At 34.4% G+C, this 22,500-nt stretch overlaps 1 protein-coding gene across 1 annotated transcript in view; it reads right to left on the bottom strand.

Moving 5' to 3' along the window:
- Positions 1–22,500, bottom strand: part of LOC135209086 (uncharacterized protein CG3556-like) — an 81,568-nt gene that overhangs the window by 15,767 nt on the left and 43,301 nt on the right. The window contains exons 3-4 of the mRNA XM_064241676.1: positions 6,318–6,552; positions 1,636–1,739 (exon numbers count right to left, since the gene is read on the bottom strand). Coding sequence (XP_064097746.1) covers positions 1,636–1,739; positions 6,318–6,552 — 339 coding nt within the window. The remainder of the gene's footprint in view (positions 1–1,635; positions 1,740–6,317; positions 6,553–22,500) is intronic.

Here is a 22,500-nt window from a genome sequence, read left to right as displayed (position 1 = left end):
TTCATGGTCATTGAGTGATTATCTGCAGTAGGTTGGGTGTGTTCGTGTGGATAGGCCTATGTCACTTTGTATGACGCCTATGTCATCTTTGGATGAAGTCTGTATAACTTTGGATGAAGCTTGTATCTCTTTGGGTAAAGTCTGTATCACTTGGGATGAAGCTTGTGTCACTTTGGATGAAGATTGTATCTCTCTGGATACAGCCTGTGACAGTTTGGGTAAAGATTGTATCACTTTGGATAAAAGCCTATGTCACTTTGGATAAAGACTTTGTCAGTTTGGGTAAAGCCTGTATCAGTTTGGTTGAGGACTGTATCATTTTGGATGGAGCCTATGTCAGTTTGGAGTAAGGCCTGTATCATTTTGGATAGTCTATGTCAGAAGCTTGTATCTCTCTGGATACAGCCTGTGACAGTTTGGGTAAAGTTTGTATCACTTTGGATAAAAGCCTATGTCACTTTGGATAAAGACTCTGTCAGTTTGGGTAAAGCCTGTATCAGTTTGGTTGAGGACTGTATCATTTTGGATGGAGCCTATGTCAGTTTGGGGTAAGGCCTGTATCATTTTGGATAGTCTATGTCAGTTTGGGCAAAGCTACTATCATCTTTGGACAAAGCCTTTAACACTTTGGGTAAAGTTTATGTCATCTTAGGTCAAGTCTGTATCATGTTGGATAAAGTGTATATTATTTGGATAAAGTCTATAGTTTTTGATAAAGCCTGTCTCATTTTCTATAAAGTCTGTAGTTTTTGGATAAAGCCTACTTCATTTTGGAGAAAGACTATATCACGCTAGACAGACATTTGCAAAGTCCCTGAAAATATATAGCCTATGTATGGATTCCATAAAGTTAAATAGCCCACCTGCATAATTCTTAAAATCAAATAACACAACTATGGAATCCTTAAAATAAAAAAGCACGCCTGCAGAATCCTTAGAATTTCATAGCAAACCTGCAGTATCCTAAAAAAAAAAAAACATATTTCCTTAAAATTAAACAGCACACCCATTGAACCCTTAAAATTAAAGAGCGCATTTCTAGAATCCTTAAAATTGAATAAGACCACCCCAGAATCCTAAAAGTCAAGCCGCACATAAGCAGAATCCTTAAAATCAAACAGCACTCCTATGGAATCCTTAAAATAAGCAGCATACCTCCACAATCCTTAAAATTAAATAATACACCTATGGAATACTTAAAATCAAACAGTAAACCTAAGAAATCCTTAAAATCAAACAGTATACCTATAGAACCCTTAGAATTTAGCAGCATACCTCCACAATCCCTAAGATTAAATAGTATACCTATGGAATCCTTAAAATAAAACAGCACACCTATGGAAACCTTAAAATCTAGCAGCATACCTCCACAATCCCTAAAATCAAATAGCACAAGAGTGGAACCCTTAAAAATAAGCAGAATAAATCCTCAATCCCTAAAATTAAATAGCACAATAGTGGAATCGTTAAAAATAAGCAGAATAAATCCACAATCCCTAAAATGAAATAGCACAATAGTGGAATCGTTAAAATCAAGCAGCATACCTCCACAGTCCCCAAAATTAAATAACACATCAGCGGAATCCGTAAAATTAAACAGCACACCTACCAAAAATCCTTAAAAAAGTATCCTACCGACTAGATCCTTGGAGAAGAAGGCCCGAGGATCCTTGCAGAGGGCGACCAAGGTCATGACATTGACCGCCAGATGGCCTGTGGTTATTGGCTCTTCCCGGTGCCTGCAAGAAATGAACAGGTTTTAATGCTTTATTCAAATGAAGTGTGAAACTAGACTGTTTTCAAAACCAGACTTTAAATAAACAGTTGTTACAGGTCTATTTAAACATGAGGTAAATCCAGATTGTCTTGAAATAAACAGGTGTTTCAGGACTATTCAAATACGAGGTAAATCCAGACTGTCTTTAATAAACAGGTGTTACAGGTTTATTAAAACACAGTGAATCCAAGAGAGAGAGAGAGAGAGAGAGAGAGAGAGAGAGAGAGAGAGAGAGAGAGAGAGAGAGACGTCAAAACAAAAGCAGCAACAAGTAATAAAAGAGACAGACGCCAAAACAAAAGTAGCGACAAGAAGAAGAAGAAGAAGAAGAAGAAGAAGAAGAAGAAGAGGAGAGAAGAAGAGAGAGAGAGAGAGAGAGAGAGAGAGAGAGAGAGAAGCAGCAAAAAGAAATAAAAGAGACAGACATCAAAACAAAAGTAGTTACGAGAGAAGTCGTAAGCCCGAATAGCGTCTGAATTCGTCTTTTTATGAACATTGAAGCCACCAAGTGAATTGAAGTTTTGTCCCCGATGTGAACTTTTGGAGAGAGAGAGAGAGAGAGAGAGAGAGAGAGAGAGAGAGAGAAGAGAGTCTTCAAAAGTTTTCGGAATTATAGGAGACGATTTTCTTAACTTTTTTTATATAGGCATTACCTAACTTCCTTTTTTTTTTATAGATGTTATGTAACTATTTTTTATAGATATGTATATTTTTATAGACATCATGTTCGCTAATGTTGTAAAGGTACTCTGTAACGTATTTTGTAATAGATGTCATGCAAGTTCATTTTATTTATAGATTATGTAACTTCAGTTATAAAAAACAAATGGATTTTAGTTTTTATTTTATGAAGCAAAATGAATATCTTATTAAAGTGTTCATGAACAGATTTTTGCTAAAAAAACTCTCTCTCTCTCTCTCTCTCTCTCTCTCTCTCTCTCTCTCTCTCTCTCTCTCTCTCTCTCTCTCTCACTCATAAATTTAGGCACACATTATGCATAAGCATACATAAATATAATACTTTAATTTTTATAAAATTTCTCCTCTGTTAAATCATTCGAATATACTGAATTCACCCTCACATTCTTCCTGCATATTCACGCCACATTTCCATAAGTTTTCATTCAATACATTTTGTCATAAACTCTCTCTCTCTCTCTCTCTCTCTCTCTCACACTGAGGGACCTGGGGCAACCGAACAAGATGTAAGGTCTCTCTCTCTCTCTCTCTCTCTCTCTCTCTCTCTCTCACACTCACACATCTGCAGCCAGATATTCCAAGGAAGGATAAAAGACAGTAAAAAACATTTTATTAGGCCAGCAGTCTTACCTCGTGTCTCCATTACAGTGGTATTCTCTGGTCTTGGGGAGAACAGCCACTTTTGAATCATTCTCTCTCTCTAGCTCTCTCTCTCTCTTCTCTCTCTCTCTCTCTCTCTCTCTCTCTCTCTCTCAAATTCCAAAGATGGAGGGTAAATTCAAAATCTATACCAGGTGCTATTGCCTGTGTATAATATAAATATATAAATATTCAAGATATACATGTATGTATGGATGCATATACACAAACGTGCATAGCAGCTTATATAAAATATTAACGGTATTCGAATATATTTCAAATATGCATTTTTTGTAAATAAAACTTTCATAATAATAATAATAATAATAATAATAATAATAATAATAATAATAATAATAATAATAATAATAATAATAATAATAATAATAATAATACATTTCCCTTTTAAATATCAGTATTCAATTTTAATTCGGTAAATCCTTATACATTGAAAAAATAAATCTCCATTTTATATAATAATAATGATAATAATAATATGTTCCACTTTTAAATATTAGTATTCAGTTTTGATTCAGTAACTTGTTATACATTAAAAAATACATTTCCATTTTATGTAATAATAATAATAATAATAATAATAATAATAATAATAATAATAATTAATAATAATAATAATAATAATAATAATAATAATAATAAGAAATTTCTATTCCCAAATATACTAATTCTTCTTTTATTTCCCCTGTTTTGTTAATCATTTAAATATACTTTCTATCTTCCTTTTTCGTAAACAAAACGAGACTCGGTACAAAATCGAGTCGTTCCCAAAAAGTCTTCGAGTAGTTCTCTAAAATCCTCGTGCTGCAAATCCTGGACCCATTAATTTGAGAAAACCACAGCCAAGAAATTGTAATTCTCTTATTTATTGCTTTCATTTATTACAGGGATATTTCGTGGTTGCTTTTGTTTCCAGAAGGTTATAATGGACTGATTTTCAAGGAGAAACAACTAAAACTGTAGATTTTAATGATTTGTTTGTAGTGAATAAGATTATTGAAATCTATGTGCATGCATGTTTACCTGTTTTTGGGTTCAGATTTGGGGATAAAAATACCTGGTAGTATTTCTCATTGCTATATTACATTTCATTATTATTATTTAAATTATACACGAACTCGCAACATTTTTCCTTATTGTGGACTTTCTTAGAACATTATCATAATTATTATTATTGATAAGTTAGAATATTATTATCAAATACTGAGTTAGGTTGTTATTATTACTATTATTATTAAATTTCCAAGACACTTATAAAATATTGTGGATATTACCTCAAATACCAAAGATAGTTTAGACTACATTAAGTCGGTTATCACTTTTAAATTTCCAAAACACTTTAATTGTTGTGAATATTATTACCTCAAGGTCCAAATAGGATTATTATTAAGACCATGGATAAAAATAGTTCGATAGAATTTTGTGATTGTTACCTCACATCAAACAGAATTAGGACCCAAACATAATATTCCATTATATCAAAGAAAATTCAGACCAAATCAAACTATTTCTGTGGCATTTGGTAAATTCATCTCACACCAAAGAGTATTCAGAGCCAGTCAAAATGTTTCTGCGGCATTTTATCTTTATTAACATTGCCTCAAACACCGAAGATTTATCAAGACCCAAAACCAAAGTATTTTGTGAATATTACCCAAAAACCTCAAACACCTAAGAGAATCTTACCTGAAATCAAGACCGAGTCGAAATATTTCTATGCATTTTACGAATATTGTATCACACCAAACATAATTAGGAAAAAAAGAAATAGTTCTGTGGCATTTTGTGAATATTACCTAAAACGATGACTAATATTTAAACCCTAAACCAAAATATTTCCAACCCTTCAACGTCTAATTTAGACCCAAAGTCGAGACCAAATCAAAATATTTCGGGGACATTTTGTGAATATTACCTCAAAACCTCAAACACCAAAGAGAATTAGGACAAAAAACTAAAATATTTCTGTGGCATCTTGTGAATATTGCCTAAAACGATGACTAATATTTAAACCAAAAACCAAAATATTTGAAAACCTGATATATCCAGAAGAATTTAGATACAAAATCAAGACTCAATCAAAATATCTGTGGGGAATTTTGTGAATATGACCTCAAATCAAAGAGAATTAGGACCAAAAAAAAAAAAAAAAAAAAAAAAAAAAAAAAAAAAATTTCTGTGGCATTTTGTGAATATTACCTAAAACACTGACTAATATTTAAATTAAAAAAAAAAAAAATAATATTTCAAAACTTTACACATCTAAAGAATTTAGATACAAAATCAAGGCCCAATCAAAATATTTCTGTGGCATTTTGTGAATATTACCTCAAAACCTCAAACAACAAAGAGAATTTGGACAAAAAAACTGAAATATATCTGTGGCCTTTTGCGAATATTACCTAAAACACTAACTAATATTTAAACCCAAAACGAAAATATTTCAAAACCTTAAACGTCTAAGAGAATTTAGATACAAAATCAAGCTATAATCAAAATATTTCTGTGGCCTTTTATGAATATGACCTCAAATCAAAGAGAATTGGGAAAAAATATTTCTGTGGCATATTGCGAAGAGTACCTAAAACGATGACTAATATTTAAACCCAAAACCACAATATTTCACAATTTAAATACCTAAACAATTTAGATACCAAATCAAGACCCAATCAAAATAATTCTGTGGCATTTTGTGAATATGAACTGAAATCAAAGAGAAGTAGAAAAAAAAATTTCTGCGACATTTTGCGATTATTACCTATAATACTGACCAATATTCAAACCAAAAGCCAAAGTATTTCAAAACCCTATACATCTAAGAGATTTTAGACCCATTAATCAAGCCCTAATCTAAATATTTCTGTGGCAAAACCTCAAACACCATAGAGAATTAAGACAAAAAAAAAAGAAAAAAAGAAAAACTGAAATATTTCTGTGACATTTTATGAATATTACCTAAAACACTGACTAGAATTCAAACCAAAAACCAAAATATTTCAAAACCTTAAACATTCAAAGAAATTAGATATAAAATCAAGCTCTAATCAAAATATTTCTGTGGCATTTTGTGAATATGACCTCAGATCAAAGAGAATTAGGACCCATAAACAAAACTATTTCGACTGTCCTTTGTTTCCTGAAACTCCTCCTCTCTCGAGCCAGCCAAAACAACTCAGTCACTCACTTCCACATCTTGAGGACAAGCTCCAACTCCATCTGCTTGATGGCCAGCTGGGCCTCGAGGTTGCCATTTGCGAACCAGGTGGCGTTGGCGAGTCTGAGGGCCAGCACTGTATTGGCGGAGTCGCATCCCCATCCCCAGTTGTCGTTCCTCTGGGAAATGACCCACTCCACGGCTCTCGAGGCCGCTGGCAGGAAGATGACTGGGCCCTCGTCCATCGACCTCTCGGTCGATTCGTCTGTCCAGGGAAGAAGAAGAAGATGATGATGTGGAATTCGAGGTTTCTTTGGATTTTTTTTTGGGTTTTGCTTGTGAAAGCTTGTTTACAGAAGTTTGTTACGTAATGTTTTGTTGAGGACAGAAGAAGGATAAGATGAGGTTGAGTTTTGTGGGAGGTCTTGTTTGTTAAATTATACTTGTTTGTTGTGCATGTGAGGTGTCCATCCAGTGTTTCGTAAAAGGTCGAGGGGAAAAATATGTTGAAGAAATTGAGGTTTGTGGGATGTATGTGAAAGTTTGTTTACTTGAGTTTGTTACAGAGTGTCTGTAGTTTGTTGTGAATGAAGAGAGGTGTTCCAGTGTCCTTTTAGGGTGATATTTAAGACCTAATAGCAAAGTCTGGCATTTTATTATAAAAGTCTGGTGAAACCTGACCCTCCAAAGTCTGAAAATATATGAAATTTGAGACCTGTTGGCCACAGACCTTTCTAAGGTCTGTAAACATGAAATGCATGACCTGTTGGCCAGACCTTTCAAGGCCTGCACTAAGAAATCTAAGGTCTATTTGGGCAAAGGTGACCTGAAAACACTTGTAACATAAAAATGTAGATTTATGAGTTTCGAATACCTCTATAAAGCTGTCAATATAAAATTCAGGCCATATTTATTTGAGTTAACGTTTTAGTAGACTCTAAAGTTATAGCCTGTGTGTGTGAGAGGACAATAAAGTCTAAAATATAGAATTTACAGACAACAAGGTGTCATTTCCCCAAAATATTAACAGAGACACAACCATAGATGCTATTTAGCCCGTAAACGCAGGTTCCAAAAGTTATCAGCAGCTGATATTTAACGTAAAAAAGACTATAACAACTAAGTTTGCAAGAATCCACTGTTTTTAATCTCCAAGACTATTTTAGTATCTCTGAAAGCACCATTAACTACCGTACAGCTGGCAACTTATTACATGAACCCTACAGCCTGGAATTCTCAGAACAGGAAATTACAATGCAACATGAGCACGAATATGATGAAATAGTCGACATAAGGGATTTCTTATACATTGCCGTAGAGAGAGAGAGAGAGAGAGAGAGAGAGAGAGAGAGAGAGAGAGAGAGAGAGAGAGAGAGAGTGTATTTTATTATTAACTGCGAGGTGCTAAAGGTATGTTCTAATCATACATTTTAATGAGATAGCAATAAATACTCTCTCCTCTCTCTCTCTCTCTCTCTCTCTCTCTCTCTCTCTCTCTACCTCAAGAACATATTATTGTTCGCAAAAGGTTTATTTTTCCAATGGCCAACCACCTCATCTAGTATAAATAAATAATAATCTACATATATATATATATGTATAAACTATATGTATATATATATATATATATATATATATATATATATAAGTAAATAAACAAATGAATAGATAGGTATTAAACGAATGAATATTTGAATTAAATAATAAATAATCCAAAGTAAATAAAATAAACATGAAACGCACAACCCCAGGACCTCTAAACGCATTACAATTTTATTTGTAAAACCAATCAATTCCCCACCTCTATTTTCTGTCCTCTACATCATAAATAAATAAATAAATAAAGATATAAGTATATAAATAAAAAAACAAATAAACAAGAAACACACGAAATCACGACCCCCATAAAATTCTATCTAAAAAAAAAACAATAAAACAACAGTCAATTAATCCATTATTCCGTTACCTCTACATCACAGCCTCATCATCGTCAGGAACTCGGCTGCTATAAGACAACGACATAGGTGACACTCTCACCTTTAGAATATTGACGAAGCCTACGAAGTACAGAATCTACAGGATTAATCGGCTCCTCCTCCTCCTCCTCCTCCTCCTCCTCCTCCTCCTCTTCTTCCTCCTACCCTCGTAGACACAAAAGGTCACGGGTCGTTCTTCAATCGGGTCAGGAAAACATGGGGGAAACTCATTTTCTTTCGTCCTGCCTGCCTTCCTTTTTTATCATCTTGATTTCCTTATTTATTCACCTTTTTTTCCCTTTCTTACTCTTTCTATTAAGTCAGAAAGACGAGGGGAAATAAATCTTTCTTTCGTTTTCTCTTACTCTCTCGCTTTCTCCCCTTTTTTTCTCTCTCTTCCTCTTTCTACCAAGTTAGAATGACAAGGGGAAATGATTTCCTACTTTTGAATGTTCAGCTGGAAGTCCTTATTGGGGACATAGGCAATAGTATGTAATAAACCAACTATGGCTCCAAAAGGGAAACAGCCTTCAGAGAGAGAGAGAGAGAGAGAGAGAGAGAGAGAGAGAGAGAGAGACCTTACAGACCTTACCTTACAGACCTTACATCTTGTTCGGGTTGCCCCAGGTCCCTCAGTGTGAGGCACCTCTAATGTCTACCAGAGAGTTGCTAGTACATCTTCCGGTATATTTTGCATCTTCCAATCTTGGATGGTCTGGGATGCAGTTTAGATATTTGTCGAGCTTATTCTTAAACACATCTACGCTCACTCCTGATATATTCCTCAGATGAGCTGGCAACGCATTGAATAGACGCTGCATTATCGATGCTGGTGCGTAGTGGATTAATGTCCTGTGTGCTTTCCTTATTTTTCCTGGTATAGTTTTGGGCACTATTAATCTACCTCTGCTTGCTCTTTCTGATATTTTTAGTTCCATGATATTTTCTGCTATTCCTTCTATCTGTTTCCATGCCTGAATTATCATGTAGCGTTCTCTTCTCCTTTCTAGACTATATAATTTTAAGAATTGTAGTCTTTCCCAGTAGTCTAGGTCCTTAACTTCTTCTATTCTAGCTGTAAAGGACCTTTGTACACTCTCTATTTGTGCAATATCCTTTTGATAGTGTGGGTACCATATCATATTGCAATATTCAAGTGGACTACGAACATATGATTTATAAAGCATAATCATGTGTTCAGCTTTTCTTGTTTTGAAGTGCCGTAACAACATTCCCATTTTTGCTTTACATTTTGCCAACAGAGTTGCTATTTGATCATTGCATAACATGTTCCTATTCATCATCACACCAAGGTCTTTAACTGCTTCCTTATTTGTGATGGTCTCATTATTAGGTCCCTTATATGCATATAGCTTTCTTTCTCTGTCTCCATAATTTATTGATTCAAATTTATCAGAGTTAAATACCATCCTATTTACCTCTGCCCAATCATATACTTTGTTAAGGTCTCTTTGTAGAGCGTTCCTATCTTCATCACAAGTAATTTCTCTACTTATTCTTGTGTCATCTGCGAAACTACTCACTACCGAATCCTTCACATTATTGTCTATGTCTTCATCATAATAACAAACAGTATTGCAGCTAACACCGTACCTTGCGGCACACCGGATATTACCTTGACTTCATCCGATTTCTCGTCGTTTGCAATAACTATCTGTTTTCTGTTGTGTAAAAATTCTTTTAACCATCTTCCTACTTTATCCACGATATTGTGTTTTCTAATTTTCTTCGCTAATATATTATGGTCTACTTTATCAAAAGCTTTTGCAAAGTCTAAATAAACCACATCTGTTCATTTCCGCTTTTCATATTTTTGAATATGTTCTCACGGTGGACTAACAGTTGGGTTTGTGTACTTTTTCCGGGTACGAAACCATGTTGTCCTTTATTAAACAAATTATTTTTTATTAAATGTTTCATAATATTTTTCTTCATTACCCTTTCATACACTTTCATAATATGTGATGTTAGACTCACAGGCCTATAATTACTTGCCTCTAGTCTTGATCCACTTTTGAAAGTAGGGGTAATATATGCTAATTTGTGCTCATCATAAATCTTGCCTGTATCTACACTTTGTCTTAATAATATTGCAAGTGGCTTTGCGATAGAATGAACTACTTTCTTTAACAAAATAGCAGGAATTCCATCAGGCCCTGCAGCAGCTCCATTTTTAATTTCATTAATAGCCTGCACAATATCAGCTTCATTAATATCTATGTCAGCTAAATATTCACTATTTTCATCCCTTACTTCTATATCATTATCTTCATTATCTATTCTAGGGGTGAATTCTCTCTTATATCGTTCTGCCAGTATGTTGCAAATTTCCTTTTTTTCATTCGTTAATCTCCCTTCAATTCTCAGAGGGCCTATTTCTATTCTTCTTTTATTCATCTTCTTCGCATATGAGTATAATAGTTTGGGGTTTGCTTGATATTTAATAGGGTTTTTTCTTCCAAGTCCCGTTTTTCATTTTCTTTTGATTGTATAATCTTTTGTTCTGCATTTTCTATCTTACTTTTTAGTTCTATAACTTTCCATGCATTTTTTTCTTTTTGCAAGACCTTTTTTCCACTTTCTGATTTTCTGGAACAAGATCCTTCTGTCTCTTGGTATGCATGAATGATGTTTACTTTTCTTCTTCGGTATATATTTTTCCACTATTTTCTCCAATATTTTATATAAAATCTCCGTATTTACCCTTATGTCATCACTACGAAAATGTTATCCCAATCTTTGTTTAATTCTTCATTAATTTCTGACCATTTTATATTTTACTGTAGAAGTTGTATTTTCCATATCCTTCCCACTTTTTCATTTCTTGCTTATCTCTATTTTCACGTTGCTTTGGAATGAACTGTTAATTCTATGACATTATGGTCTGAAATATTCGCATTATAAACTATTATTTCTTTAACATAATTCATCTCGTTCACAAATACTAGGTCTAAAGTATTTTCCTTTCTTGTTGGCAGGTGATTTATTTGTTGAATGTTGTATTCTAGTAGCATATCTAATAGCTTTTCAAATTGCCTCTTATCTTCTGCACTACTATTACTCTCTTTTTTTATATGTATAAGTACAACCACAATCTCCTATTCGTTCTTTCCATTCTACGAAAGGAAAGTTGAAGTCACCAGATAGGAGAATAGTCCAGTCCTTGTGATTTCTACATATATCATCCAATTTTTCAATTATTAAGTCAAACTCTTTAGTATTAGGAGGTCTATATATTACTATGTTCATCAATTTTTCAGATTCAAATTCTACCGCTATTAGTTCACATTCTGAGTTACTATATTTCTCATATATTTTTCCTTGTTTTTTGTCTTTCCCATATATTGCGGTTCCCCCTTGATTCCTATTTTTTCTATCTGATCTATAAGTTTGGAACCCTTTTATTTGATCATCATTCCCAGTCTCTTGGGAATACCAGGTTTCACTTATATTCATTATATCTATTTTCTTTCATTTCGGGTTAGTTCTTCTAAGTACTCTATTTTTCTTTTTGAGTTACTCGTAACTAAACCCTGCGCATTCATCACTATGATGGTTTGCGTGTTTTCTCCTTCATTTAATACTGGTAGTAATAAGGATTTTCCCATGTCTCTTTCCTGTTTCTGGTATGTTGTTCTTTTTTTCATTTCCAGAAATTCTGACATTAAAAAATCCAACTTTTCCATATATTTGATCTTCCTTCATCATAATTATTCATTTTGTGTCTGAATCTGCAATTTTCGCCGTTTCTGCAATATCCTCTTGCATAATAAATACAGTTATTATCTCTTGAGTAGAATTTCGGAGCTGATGCTTTGAAATTTTTTGCTGACACCTCTGCATATCTCATTGGTGGTTTGCTTTTCTCTTTTACCTGATATTCTTGATTTCTCTCTTTATTTGTTTCTTTCTTATTTTGGATTTTATTACTTGGTTGGTTATTTATTTGATTATGATTCATGGCTACAGGGTGCATATATTTGCATTTTTTGTCGAACTTACATCCTTTTCCTTCTTTTAGGTTTTTTTACATATTTTTGGATGCAGATCTCTGCAATCATCCCCATATCCATCTAAGTATGCACATTTACCATATATTTCATAGTTTTTTGACATATCTTAGGATGTTTGTAGTAACATCTTTCTCCAAATCTGCAATTCCCTCTTTTCAAAAGGTTGCAGATTTTGTCTTTCTTGTCTATTTTTCCTCTTTCCCGTCATTGTATAGATCTGGGTAGAGCCTCTTCGGGATTTGCTTTTCTGTTGTCATATCGTAATTTATTTCTTCGTAGGTATGCTGCTTTATTGCCTCATATGTAGTATCAATGAGTATCTCTGCATTCCATACTTTTATCTTGTTCTTTGTTTTCCCTTAATTTTTTTCTGTCATTTCATTTTTGTTTACTTCTCTTCCGTTTTCCTCTTCTTCTTTTTCTTCTTCTTCTTCCTCTTCCTCTTCTTCTTCATCCTCAACTATTTGTACATTCAATCTTGATTTAATAACTTTGTCTATCCATGATAGACATGTTGAACAAAAAATTCTTGTATCTTTTCTCAAATCTTGTATTACCTCAGCACACTGTGGATGGGTCGGAATGTTGCATGCAGCACATTTTCTGATTAGGTTTTGTGGATTGACTATGCTATACCAAACCTTACACAGTTTGCATGCTTTTGGCATTCTTTTTCCTAATGCATCAATTAGGATATTCACAAGATTCACCTTATTCATTTTCTTTGTCGGAATATGTTGGTTTATGTATATTTTCTTTATGAGTCTCTTGACCACTTGGATTTTATTTGGAACTTCTTCAATTATTTTCAAGATGTTTTCATTAGATTTGTTCCAGTTTGAAGGATTATATCCTTCTAATATATCTATGAATGCTTTTGTATATTTTTGGTTAGGACTGTTGCTGATTTCATAGATGAGAAATGCCAGTTCCCTTCCTGCTACCTCATCGTATTGCGAATCTGCTAAACACGCCAAATTACGCCACCTCTTCCCGCAGTTGGAACTTACTGCCATCTTGTTCTGATTTATAGTATTAACTAACTTAGAAGACGCTTTATCCTACTATTTTCACACTAATCTTATCACCGATAGTTCACGAACACTTCTAGATATTTCTCAAATATCTAGAATTTTGTCATTAAAAAGTAGAATGATAGATAGGTAAATAGTAAGGCTTTGGAGAGAGAGAGAGAGAGAGAGACAACTTACCTTACAGACCTTACATCTTGTTCGGGTTGCCGCAGGTCCCTCAGTGTGAGGCACCTCTAATGTCTACCAGAGAGTTGCTAGCACATCTTCCGGTATATTTTGCATCTTCCAATCTTGGATGGTCTGGGATGCAGCTTAGATATTTGTCGACCTTATTCTTAAACACATCTACGCTCACTCCTGATATATTCCTCAGATGAGCTGGCAACGCATTGAATAGACGCTGCATTATCGATGCTGGTGCGTAGTGGATATTATAATGTTCTGTGTGCTTTCCTTATTTTTCCTGGTATAGTTTTGGGCACACTATTAATCTACCTCTGCTTGCTCTTTCTGATATTTTTAGCTCCATGATGTTTTCGGCTATTCCTTCTATCTGTTTCCATGCCTGAATTATCATGTAGCGTTCTCTTCTCCTTTCTAGACTATATAATTTTCTTGTCTATTTTTTCCTCTTTCCCATCATTGTTCAGATCTGGGTAGAGCCTCTTCGGGATTTTCTTTTGTGTTGTCATGTCGTAATTTATTTCTTCGTGTGTATGCTGCTTGATTGCCTCATATGTAGTATCAATGAGTATCTCTGCATCCATACTTTTATCTTGTTCTTTGTTTTCCTTATTTTTTTCTGTCATTTCAGTTTTGTTTACTTCTCTTCCGTTTTCTTCTTCTTCTTCATCCGCTTCCTCTTCTACTTCATCCTCAACTATTTGTACATTCAGTCTTGATTTAATAACATTATCTATCCATGATAGACATGTTGAGCAAAATATTCTGGTATCTTTACTCATATCTTGCATTACTTCAGCGCATTGCAGATGCGTCGGAATGTTGCATGCAGAACATTTTCTGATCAGGTTTTGTGGATTAACTATGCTATACCACACCTTACACAGTTTGCATGCTTTTGGCATTCTTTTTCCTATTGCATCAATTAGGATATTCACAATGTTCACCTTATTCATTTTCTTTGTCGGAATATGTTGATTGATGTAAATTTTCTTTATGAGTCTCTTGACCACTTGGATTTTATTTGGAACTTCTTCAATTATTTTTAAGATGTTTTCTGTTGATTTGTTCCAGTTTGAAGGATCATATTCTTCTAATATATCTATGAATGCTTTTGCATCTTTTTGGTTATGGCTGTTGTTGATCTCATAGATGAGAAATGCCAGCTCCCTTCCTGCTACCTCATCGTATTGCGAATCTGCTAAACACGCTAAATTTCACCATTTCTTACCACAGTTGGAACTTACTGCCATCTTGATCTGATTTACAGTATGTCACTTGATAAACTAACTAGTAGACGCTTTATCCTACTATTTTCACACTAATCTTATCACCGACAGTTCACGAACACTTCTAGATACTTCTTGAATTCTAGACGTATGTTAAACGCGTGATATCTGTTGATTAATCAGACTGTGCGCGGGAACGTCTCACCAAGCAAAATGGCTACAGAGAGAGAGAGAGAGAGAAAGAGAGAGAATAATTGTCACTAAGAGAGAAGATAGATAGATAGATAAATAGTAAGGCTTTGTAGAGAGAGAGAGAGAGAGAGAGAGAGAGAGAGAGAGAGAGAGAGAGAGAGAGAGAGAGAGAGAATAATTGCATTAAGAGAATAGATAGATAGATAAATAGTAAGGCTTTGGAGAGAGAGAGAGAGAGAGAGAGAGAGAGAGAGAGAGAGAGAGAGAGAATAATTGTCACTAAGAGAGGAGATAGATAGATAGATAAATAGTAAGGCTTTGTAGAGAGAGAGAGAGAGAGAGAGAGAGAGAGAGAGAGAGAGAGAGAGAGAGAGAGAGAGAGAGAGAGAGAGAGAGAGAGAATAATTGTCATTAAGAGAGTAGATAGATAGACAGATAAATAGTAAGGCTTTGGAGAGAGAGAGAGAGAGAGAGAGAGAGAGAGAGAGAGAACTGAATAGAAGAATAATAACTCTCAACTACAATTGCAGGGACTTGCAACACAGAGCAACACCACCACAAACGGTTGCTAGGACGGATGATTTAAGTCGCTTGCTTCATGGCAGATTATTCCTGTTTCTTTTTAATCCCTTCCTGGTGAAACAGTTTCACACTCTCTCTCTCTCTCTCTCTCTCTCGTCAAATCAGATATCTTCCCTGAGGAAGCAGTGAAAAATATCTCTCTCTCTCTCTCTCTCTCTCTCTCTACCCTTACTATCTATCTATCTATCTCTATCTACCTACCTACTCTCTTAATGACAAAATTCTCTCTCTCTCTCTCTCTCCTCTCTCTCTCTCTCTCTCCAAAGCCTTACTATCTATCTATCTATCTATCTCTATCTACCTACTTACTTAATGACAAAATTCTCTCTCTCTCTCTCTCTCTCCAAAGCCTTACTATTTATCTATCTATCTACTCTCTTAATGACAAATTTCCCTCTCTCTCTCTCTCTCTCTCTCTCTCTCTCTCTCTCTCTCTCTCTCTCTCTCTCTCTCTCTCTCAGCCTTATTATCTATCTATCTATCTATCTATCTATCTATCTATCTACTCTCTTAATGACAAATTCTCTCTCTCTCTCTCTCTCTCTCTCTCTCTCTCTCTCTCTCTCTCTCTCTCTCTCTAAGTTAGTTTAACAAGTGTAATACTGAAATCAGAACAAGATGGCAGTAAGTTCCAACTGCGGGAAGAGGTGGCGTAATTTAGCTTGCTTGGCGGATTCGCAATACGATGAGGTAGCAGGAAGGGAACTGGCATTTCTCATCTATGAAATCAGCAACAGTCCTAACCAAACAAAAAGATACAAAAAGCAATTCATAGACATATTAGAAGGATATAATCCTTCAAACTGGAACAAATCTAATGAAAACATCTTGAAAATAATTGAAGAAGTTCCAAATAAAATCCAAGTGGTCAAGAGACTCATAAAGAAAATATACATAAACCAACATATTCCGACAAAGAAAATGAATAAGGTGAATCTTGTGAATATCCTAATTGATGCATTAGGAAAAAGAATGCCAAAAGCATGCAAACTGTGTAAGGTTTGGTATAGCATAGTCAATCCACAAAACATAATCAGAAAATGTGCTGCATGCAACATTCCGACCCATCCACAGTGTGCTGAGGTAATGCAAGATTTGAGAAAAGATACAAGAATTTTTTGTTCAACATGTCTATCATAGATAGACAAAGTTATTAAATCAAGATTGAATGTACAAATAGTTGAGGATGAAGAAGAAGAGGAAGAAGAAGAAGAAAAAGAAGAAGAGGAAAACGGAAGAGAAGTAAACAAACAAAAATGAAATGACAGAAAAAAAATAAGGACAAGAACAAGATAAAAGTATGGATGCAGAGATACTCATTGATACTACATATGAGGCAATAAAGCAGCATATACCTACGAAGAAATAAAATTACGATATGACAACAGAAAAGCAAATCCCGAAGAGGCTCTACCCAGATCTACACAATGACGGGAAAGAGGAAAAAATAGACAAGAAAGACAAAATCTGCAACCTTTTGAAAAGAGGGAATTGCAGATTTGGAGAAAGATGTTACTACAAACATCCTAAGGTATGTCAAAACTATGAAATATATGGTAAATGTGCATACTTAGAGGCTATGGGGATGATTGCAGAGATCTGCATCCAAAAATATGTAAAAAACCTAAAAGAAGGAAAAGGATGTAAGTTCGACAAAAAATGCAAATATATGCACCCTGTAGCCATGAATCATAATCAAATAAATAACCAACCAAGTAATAAAATCCAAAATAAGAAAGAAACAAATAAAGAGAGAAATCAAGAATATCAGGTAAAAGAGAAAAGCAAACCACCAATGAGATATGCAGAGGTGTCAGCAAAAAATTTCAAAGCATCAACTCCGAAATTCTACTCAAGAGATAAATAACTGTATTTATATGCAAGAGGATATTGCAGAAAAACGGAGAAAATTGCAGATTCAGACACAAAATGAATAATTATGATGAAGGAAGATCAAATATTATGGAAAAGTTGGATTTTTTAATGTCAGAATTTCTGGAAATGAAAAAAAGAAACAACATACCAGAACAGGAAAGAGACATGGGAAAAATCCTTATTACTACCAATATTAAATGAAGGAGAAAACACGCAAACATCATAGTGATGAATGCGCAGGGTTTAGTTACGAGTAACTCAAAAAGAAAAATAGAGTACTTAGAAGAACTAACCCAAAATGAAAAGAAAATAGATAATGAATATAAGTGAAACCTGGTATTCCCAAAGAGAACTGGGAATGATGATCAAATAAAAGGGTTCCAAACTTATAGATCAGATAGAAAAAATAGGAATCAAGGGGGAACCGCAATATATGGGAAAGACAAAAAAACAAGGAAAAATATATGAGAAATATAGTAACTCAGAATGTGAACTAATAGCGGTAGAATTTGAATCTGAAAAATTGATGAACATAGTAATATATAGACCTCCTAATACTAAAGAGTTTGACTTAATAATTGAAAAATTGGAAGATATATGTAGAAATCACAAGGAGGCTGGACTATTCTCCTATCTGGTGACTTCAACTTTCCTTTTCGTAGAATGGAACAAAGAAACGAATAGGAGACTGTGGGTTGTACTTATACATATAAAAAAAGAGAGTAATAGTAGTGCAGAAGATAAGAGGCAATTTGAAAAGCTATTAGATATGCTACTAGAATACAACATTCAACAAATAAATCACCTGCCAACAAGAAAGGAAAATACTTTAGACCTAGTATTTGTGAACGAGATGAATTATGTTAAAGAAATAATAGTTTATAATGCGAGTATTTCAGATCATAATGTCATAGAAATAACAGTTCATTCCAAAGCAAGTGAAAATAGAGATAAGCAAGAAATGAAAAAGTGGGAAGGATATGGAAAATACAATTCTACAGTAAAATATAAAATCGTCAGAAATTAATGAAGAATTAAACAAAGATTGGGATAACATTTTCGTAAGTGATGGACATAAGGGTAAATACGGAGATATTATATAAATATTGGAGAAAATAGTGGAATTAAATAGATACCGAAGAAGAAAAGTAAACATCATTCATGCATACCAAGAGACAGAAGGATCTTGTTCCAGAAAATCAGAAAGTGGAAAAAAGGTCTTGCAAAAGAAAAAAATGCATGAAAGTTATAGAACTAAAAAGCAAGATAGAAAAATGCAGAACAAACGATTATACAATCAAAAGAAAATGAAAAACGGGACTTGGAAGAAAAAAACCCTATTAAATATCAAGCAAAAACCCAAACTATTATACTCATATGCGAAGAAGATGAATAAAAGAAGAATAGAAATAGCCCTCTGAGAATTGAAGGGGTAGATTAACGAATGAAAAAAGGAAATTTGCAACATACTGGCAGAACGAGTATAAGAGAGAATTCACCCCTAGAATAGATAATGAAGATAATGATATAGAAGTAAGGACGAAAATAGTGAATATTTAGCTGACATAGAAATTAATGAAGCTGATATTGTGCAGGCAATTAATGAAATTAAAAATGGAGCTGCTGCAGGGCCGGATGGAGTCCCTGTATTTTGTTAAAGAAAGTAGTTCATTCTATCGCAAAGCCACTTGCAATATTATTAAGACAAAGTGTAGATACAGGCAAGATTTATGATGAGCACAAATTAGCATATTATCACCCCTACTTTCAAAAGTGGATCAAGACTAGAGGCAAGTAAATTATAGGCCTGTGAGGTCTAACATCACATATTATGAAAGTGTATGAAAGGGTAATGAAGAAAAACATTATGAAACATTTAATAAAAAATAATTTGTTTAATATAGGACAACACGGTTTCGTACCCGGAAAAAGTACACAAACCCAACTGTTAGTCCACCGTGAGAACATATTCAAAAATATGAAAAGCGGAAATGAAACAGATGTGGTTTATCTAGACTTTGCAAAGCTTTTGACAAAGTAGACCATAATATATTAGCAAAGAAAATTAGAAAACACAATATCGTAGATAAAGTAGGAAGATGGTTAAAAGAATTTTTACACAACAGAAAAGATAGTTATTGCAAACGATGAGAAATCGGATGAAACCAAGGTAATATCCGGTGTGCCACAAGGTACGGTGCTAGCTGCAATATTGTTTGTTATTATGATTTGAAGACATAGACAGTAATGTTAAGGATTCGGTAGTGAGTAGTTTCGCTGATGACACAAGAATAAGTAGAGAAATTACTTGTGATGAAGATAGGAAACGCTCTACAAAGAGACCTTAACAAAGTATATGATTGGGCAGAGGTAAATAGGATGGTATTTAACTCTGATAAATTTGAATCAATAAATTATGGAGACAGAGAAGGAAAGCTATATGCATATAGGGGACCTAATAATGAGACAATCACAAATAAGGAAGCAGTTAAAGACCTTGGTGTGATGATGAATAGGAACATGTTATGCAATGATCAAATAGCCATTCTGTTGGCAAAATGTAAAGCAAAAATGGGAATGTTGTTACGGCACTTCAAAACAAGAAAAGCTGAACACATGATTATGCTTTATAAAACATATGTTCGTAGTCCACTTGAATATTGCAATATGATATGGTACCCACACTATCAAAAGGATATTGCACAAATAGAGAGTGTACAAAGGTCCTTTACAGCTAGAATAGAAGAAGTTAAGGACCTAGACTACTGGGAAAGACTACAATCCTTAAAATTATATAGTCTAGAAAGGAGAAGAGAACGCTACATGATAATTCAGGCATGGAAACAGATAGAAGGAATAACAGAAAATATCATGGAACTAAAAATATCAGAAAGAGCAAGCAGAGGTAGATTAATAGTGCCCAAAACTATACCAGGAAAAATAAGGAAAGCACACAGAACATTAATCCACTACGCACCAGCATCGATAATGCAGCGTCTATTCAATGCGTTGCCAGCTCATCTGAGGAATATATCAGGAGTGAGCGTAGATGTGTTTAAGAATAAGCTCGACAAATATCTAAACTGCATCCCAGACCATCCAAGATTGGAAGATGCAAAATATACCGGAAGATGTACTAGCAACTCTCTGGTAGACATTAGAGGCGCCTCACACTGAGGGACCTGGGGCAACCCGAACGAACTGTAAGGTCTGTAAGGTAAGGTAAGGTCTCCAGCCGACGTAATGCAACACTCCTTCAAGTTGATATGCCAAAGGAAAAGTTCCCCATGATGCTTTATGCAACACGTCTCTAGCAGCCTCTCTTAAGCCAAAGAGTGCTTGCAAGTGCATCTTTTAGAGATCATTTGCAATAATGGATGTCTGCATGCTGTGCATGCATGCATTTATAGCCGCAGGGCATTGTGGATGAAATGCATTCGTGTATGCACGTTGGCCTTTTCAACCGAGTTCACTGCCGGTGTTAGTTATTTTTAAATTTTTGAGATGTCAAGCTTAGAAGTAAGAACCACTTTCTATCAAAGTTTTAGGCTTCCAAAGCCTTGAACGCACATACACACACATGCACACAAACACAAATATATATATATATATATATATATATATACTATATATATATATATATATATATATATATATATACATATATGTATATAGATATATATATACATATATATATATATATATATATATATATATATATATATATATATGTATATATATATATATATATATATATATAATATCATATATATATATATATATATATATATATATATATATATATATATATATATATATATATAATATATATATATATATATTTGTGTTTGTGTGCATGTGTGTGTATGTGCGTTCAAGGCTTTGGAAGCCTAAAACTTTGATAGAAAGTGGTTCTTACTTCTAAGCTTGACATCTCAAAAATTTAAAAATAACTAACACCGGCAGTGAACTCGGTTGAAAAGGCCAACGTGCATACACGAATGCATTTCATCCACAATGCCCTGGCGGCTATAAATGCATGCCATGCACAGCATGCAGACATCCCATTATTGCAAAATGATCTCTAAAAGATGCACTTGCATAAGCACTCTTTGGCTTAAGAGAGGCTGCTAGAGACGTGTTGCATAAAGCATCATGGGGAACTTTTCCTTTGGCATATCAACTTGAAGGAGTGTTGCATTACGTCGGCTGGAGACCTACCTTACCTTACAGACCTTACAGTTTCGTTCGGGTTGCCCCAGAGGTCCCTCAGTGTGAGGCGCCTCTAATGTCTACCAGAGAGTTGCTAGTACATCTTCCGGTATATTTTGCATCTTCCAATCTTGGATGGTCTGGGATGCAGTTTAGATATTTGTCGAGCTTATTCTTAAACACATCTACGCTCACTCCTGATATATTCCTCAGATGAGCTGGCAACGCATTGAATAGACGCTGCATTATCGATGCTGGTGTCGTAGTGGATTAATGTTCTGTGTGCTTTCCTTATTTTTCCTGGTATAGTTTTGGCACTATTAATCTACTCTGCTGCTCTTTCTGATATTTTTAGTATTCCGTTATTCCTTTTATATTCTATCTGTTTCCATGCCTGAATTATCATAGCGTTCTCTTCTCCTTTCTAGACTATATAATTTTAAGGATTGTAGTCTTTTCCCAGTAGTCTAGGTCCTTAACTTCTTCTATTCGTAGCTGTAAAGGACCTTTGTACACTCTCTATTTGTGCAATATCCTTTGATAGTGTGGGTACCATATCATATTGCAATATTCAAGTGGACTACGAACATATGTTTTATAAAAAAGCATAATCATGTGTTCAAGCTTTCTGTTTTGAAGTGCCACCGTAACAACATTCCTTACCATTTGCTTTACATTTTGCCAACAGAATGGCTATTTGATCATTGCATAACATGTTCCTATTCATCATCACACCAAGGTCTTTAACTGCTTCCTTATTTGTGATTGTCTCATTATTAGGTCCCCTATATGCATATAGCTTTCCTTCTCTGTCTCCATATTATCATACATCGGCAACACGGCGGAAGACGAAGGCATGTTTTGGGCGTTTGGTATATTAGGCCTAATTTGCGGTT

The sequence above is a fragment of the Macrobrachium nipponense genome, chromosome 37, assembly GCF_015104395.2.
Source record: "Macrobrachium nipponense isolate FS-2020 chromosome 37, ASM1510439v2, whole genome shotgun sequence".
NCBI classification, from domain to species: Eukaryota; Metazoa; Arthropoda; class Malacostraca; order Decapoda; family Palaemonidae; genus Macrobrachium; species Macrobrachium nipponense.
This window is presented reverse-complemented; position numbering and strand designations above follow the sequence as displayed.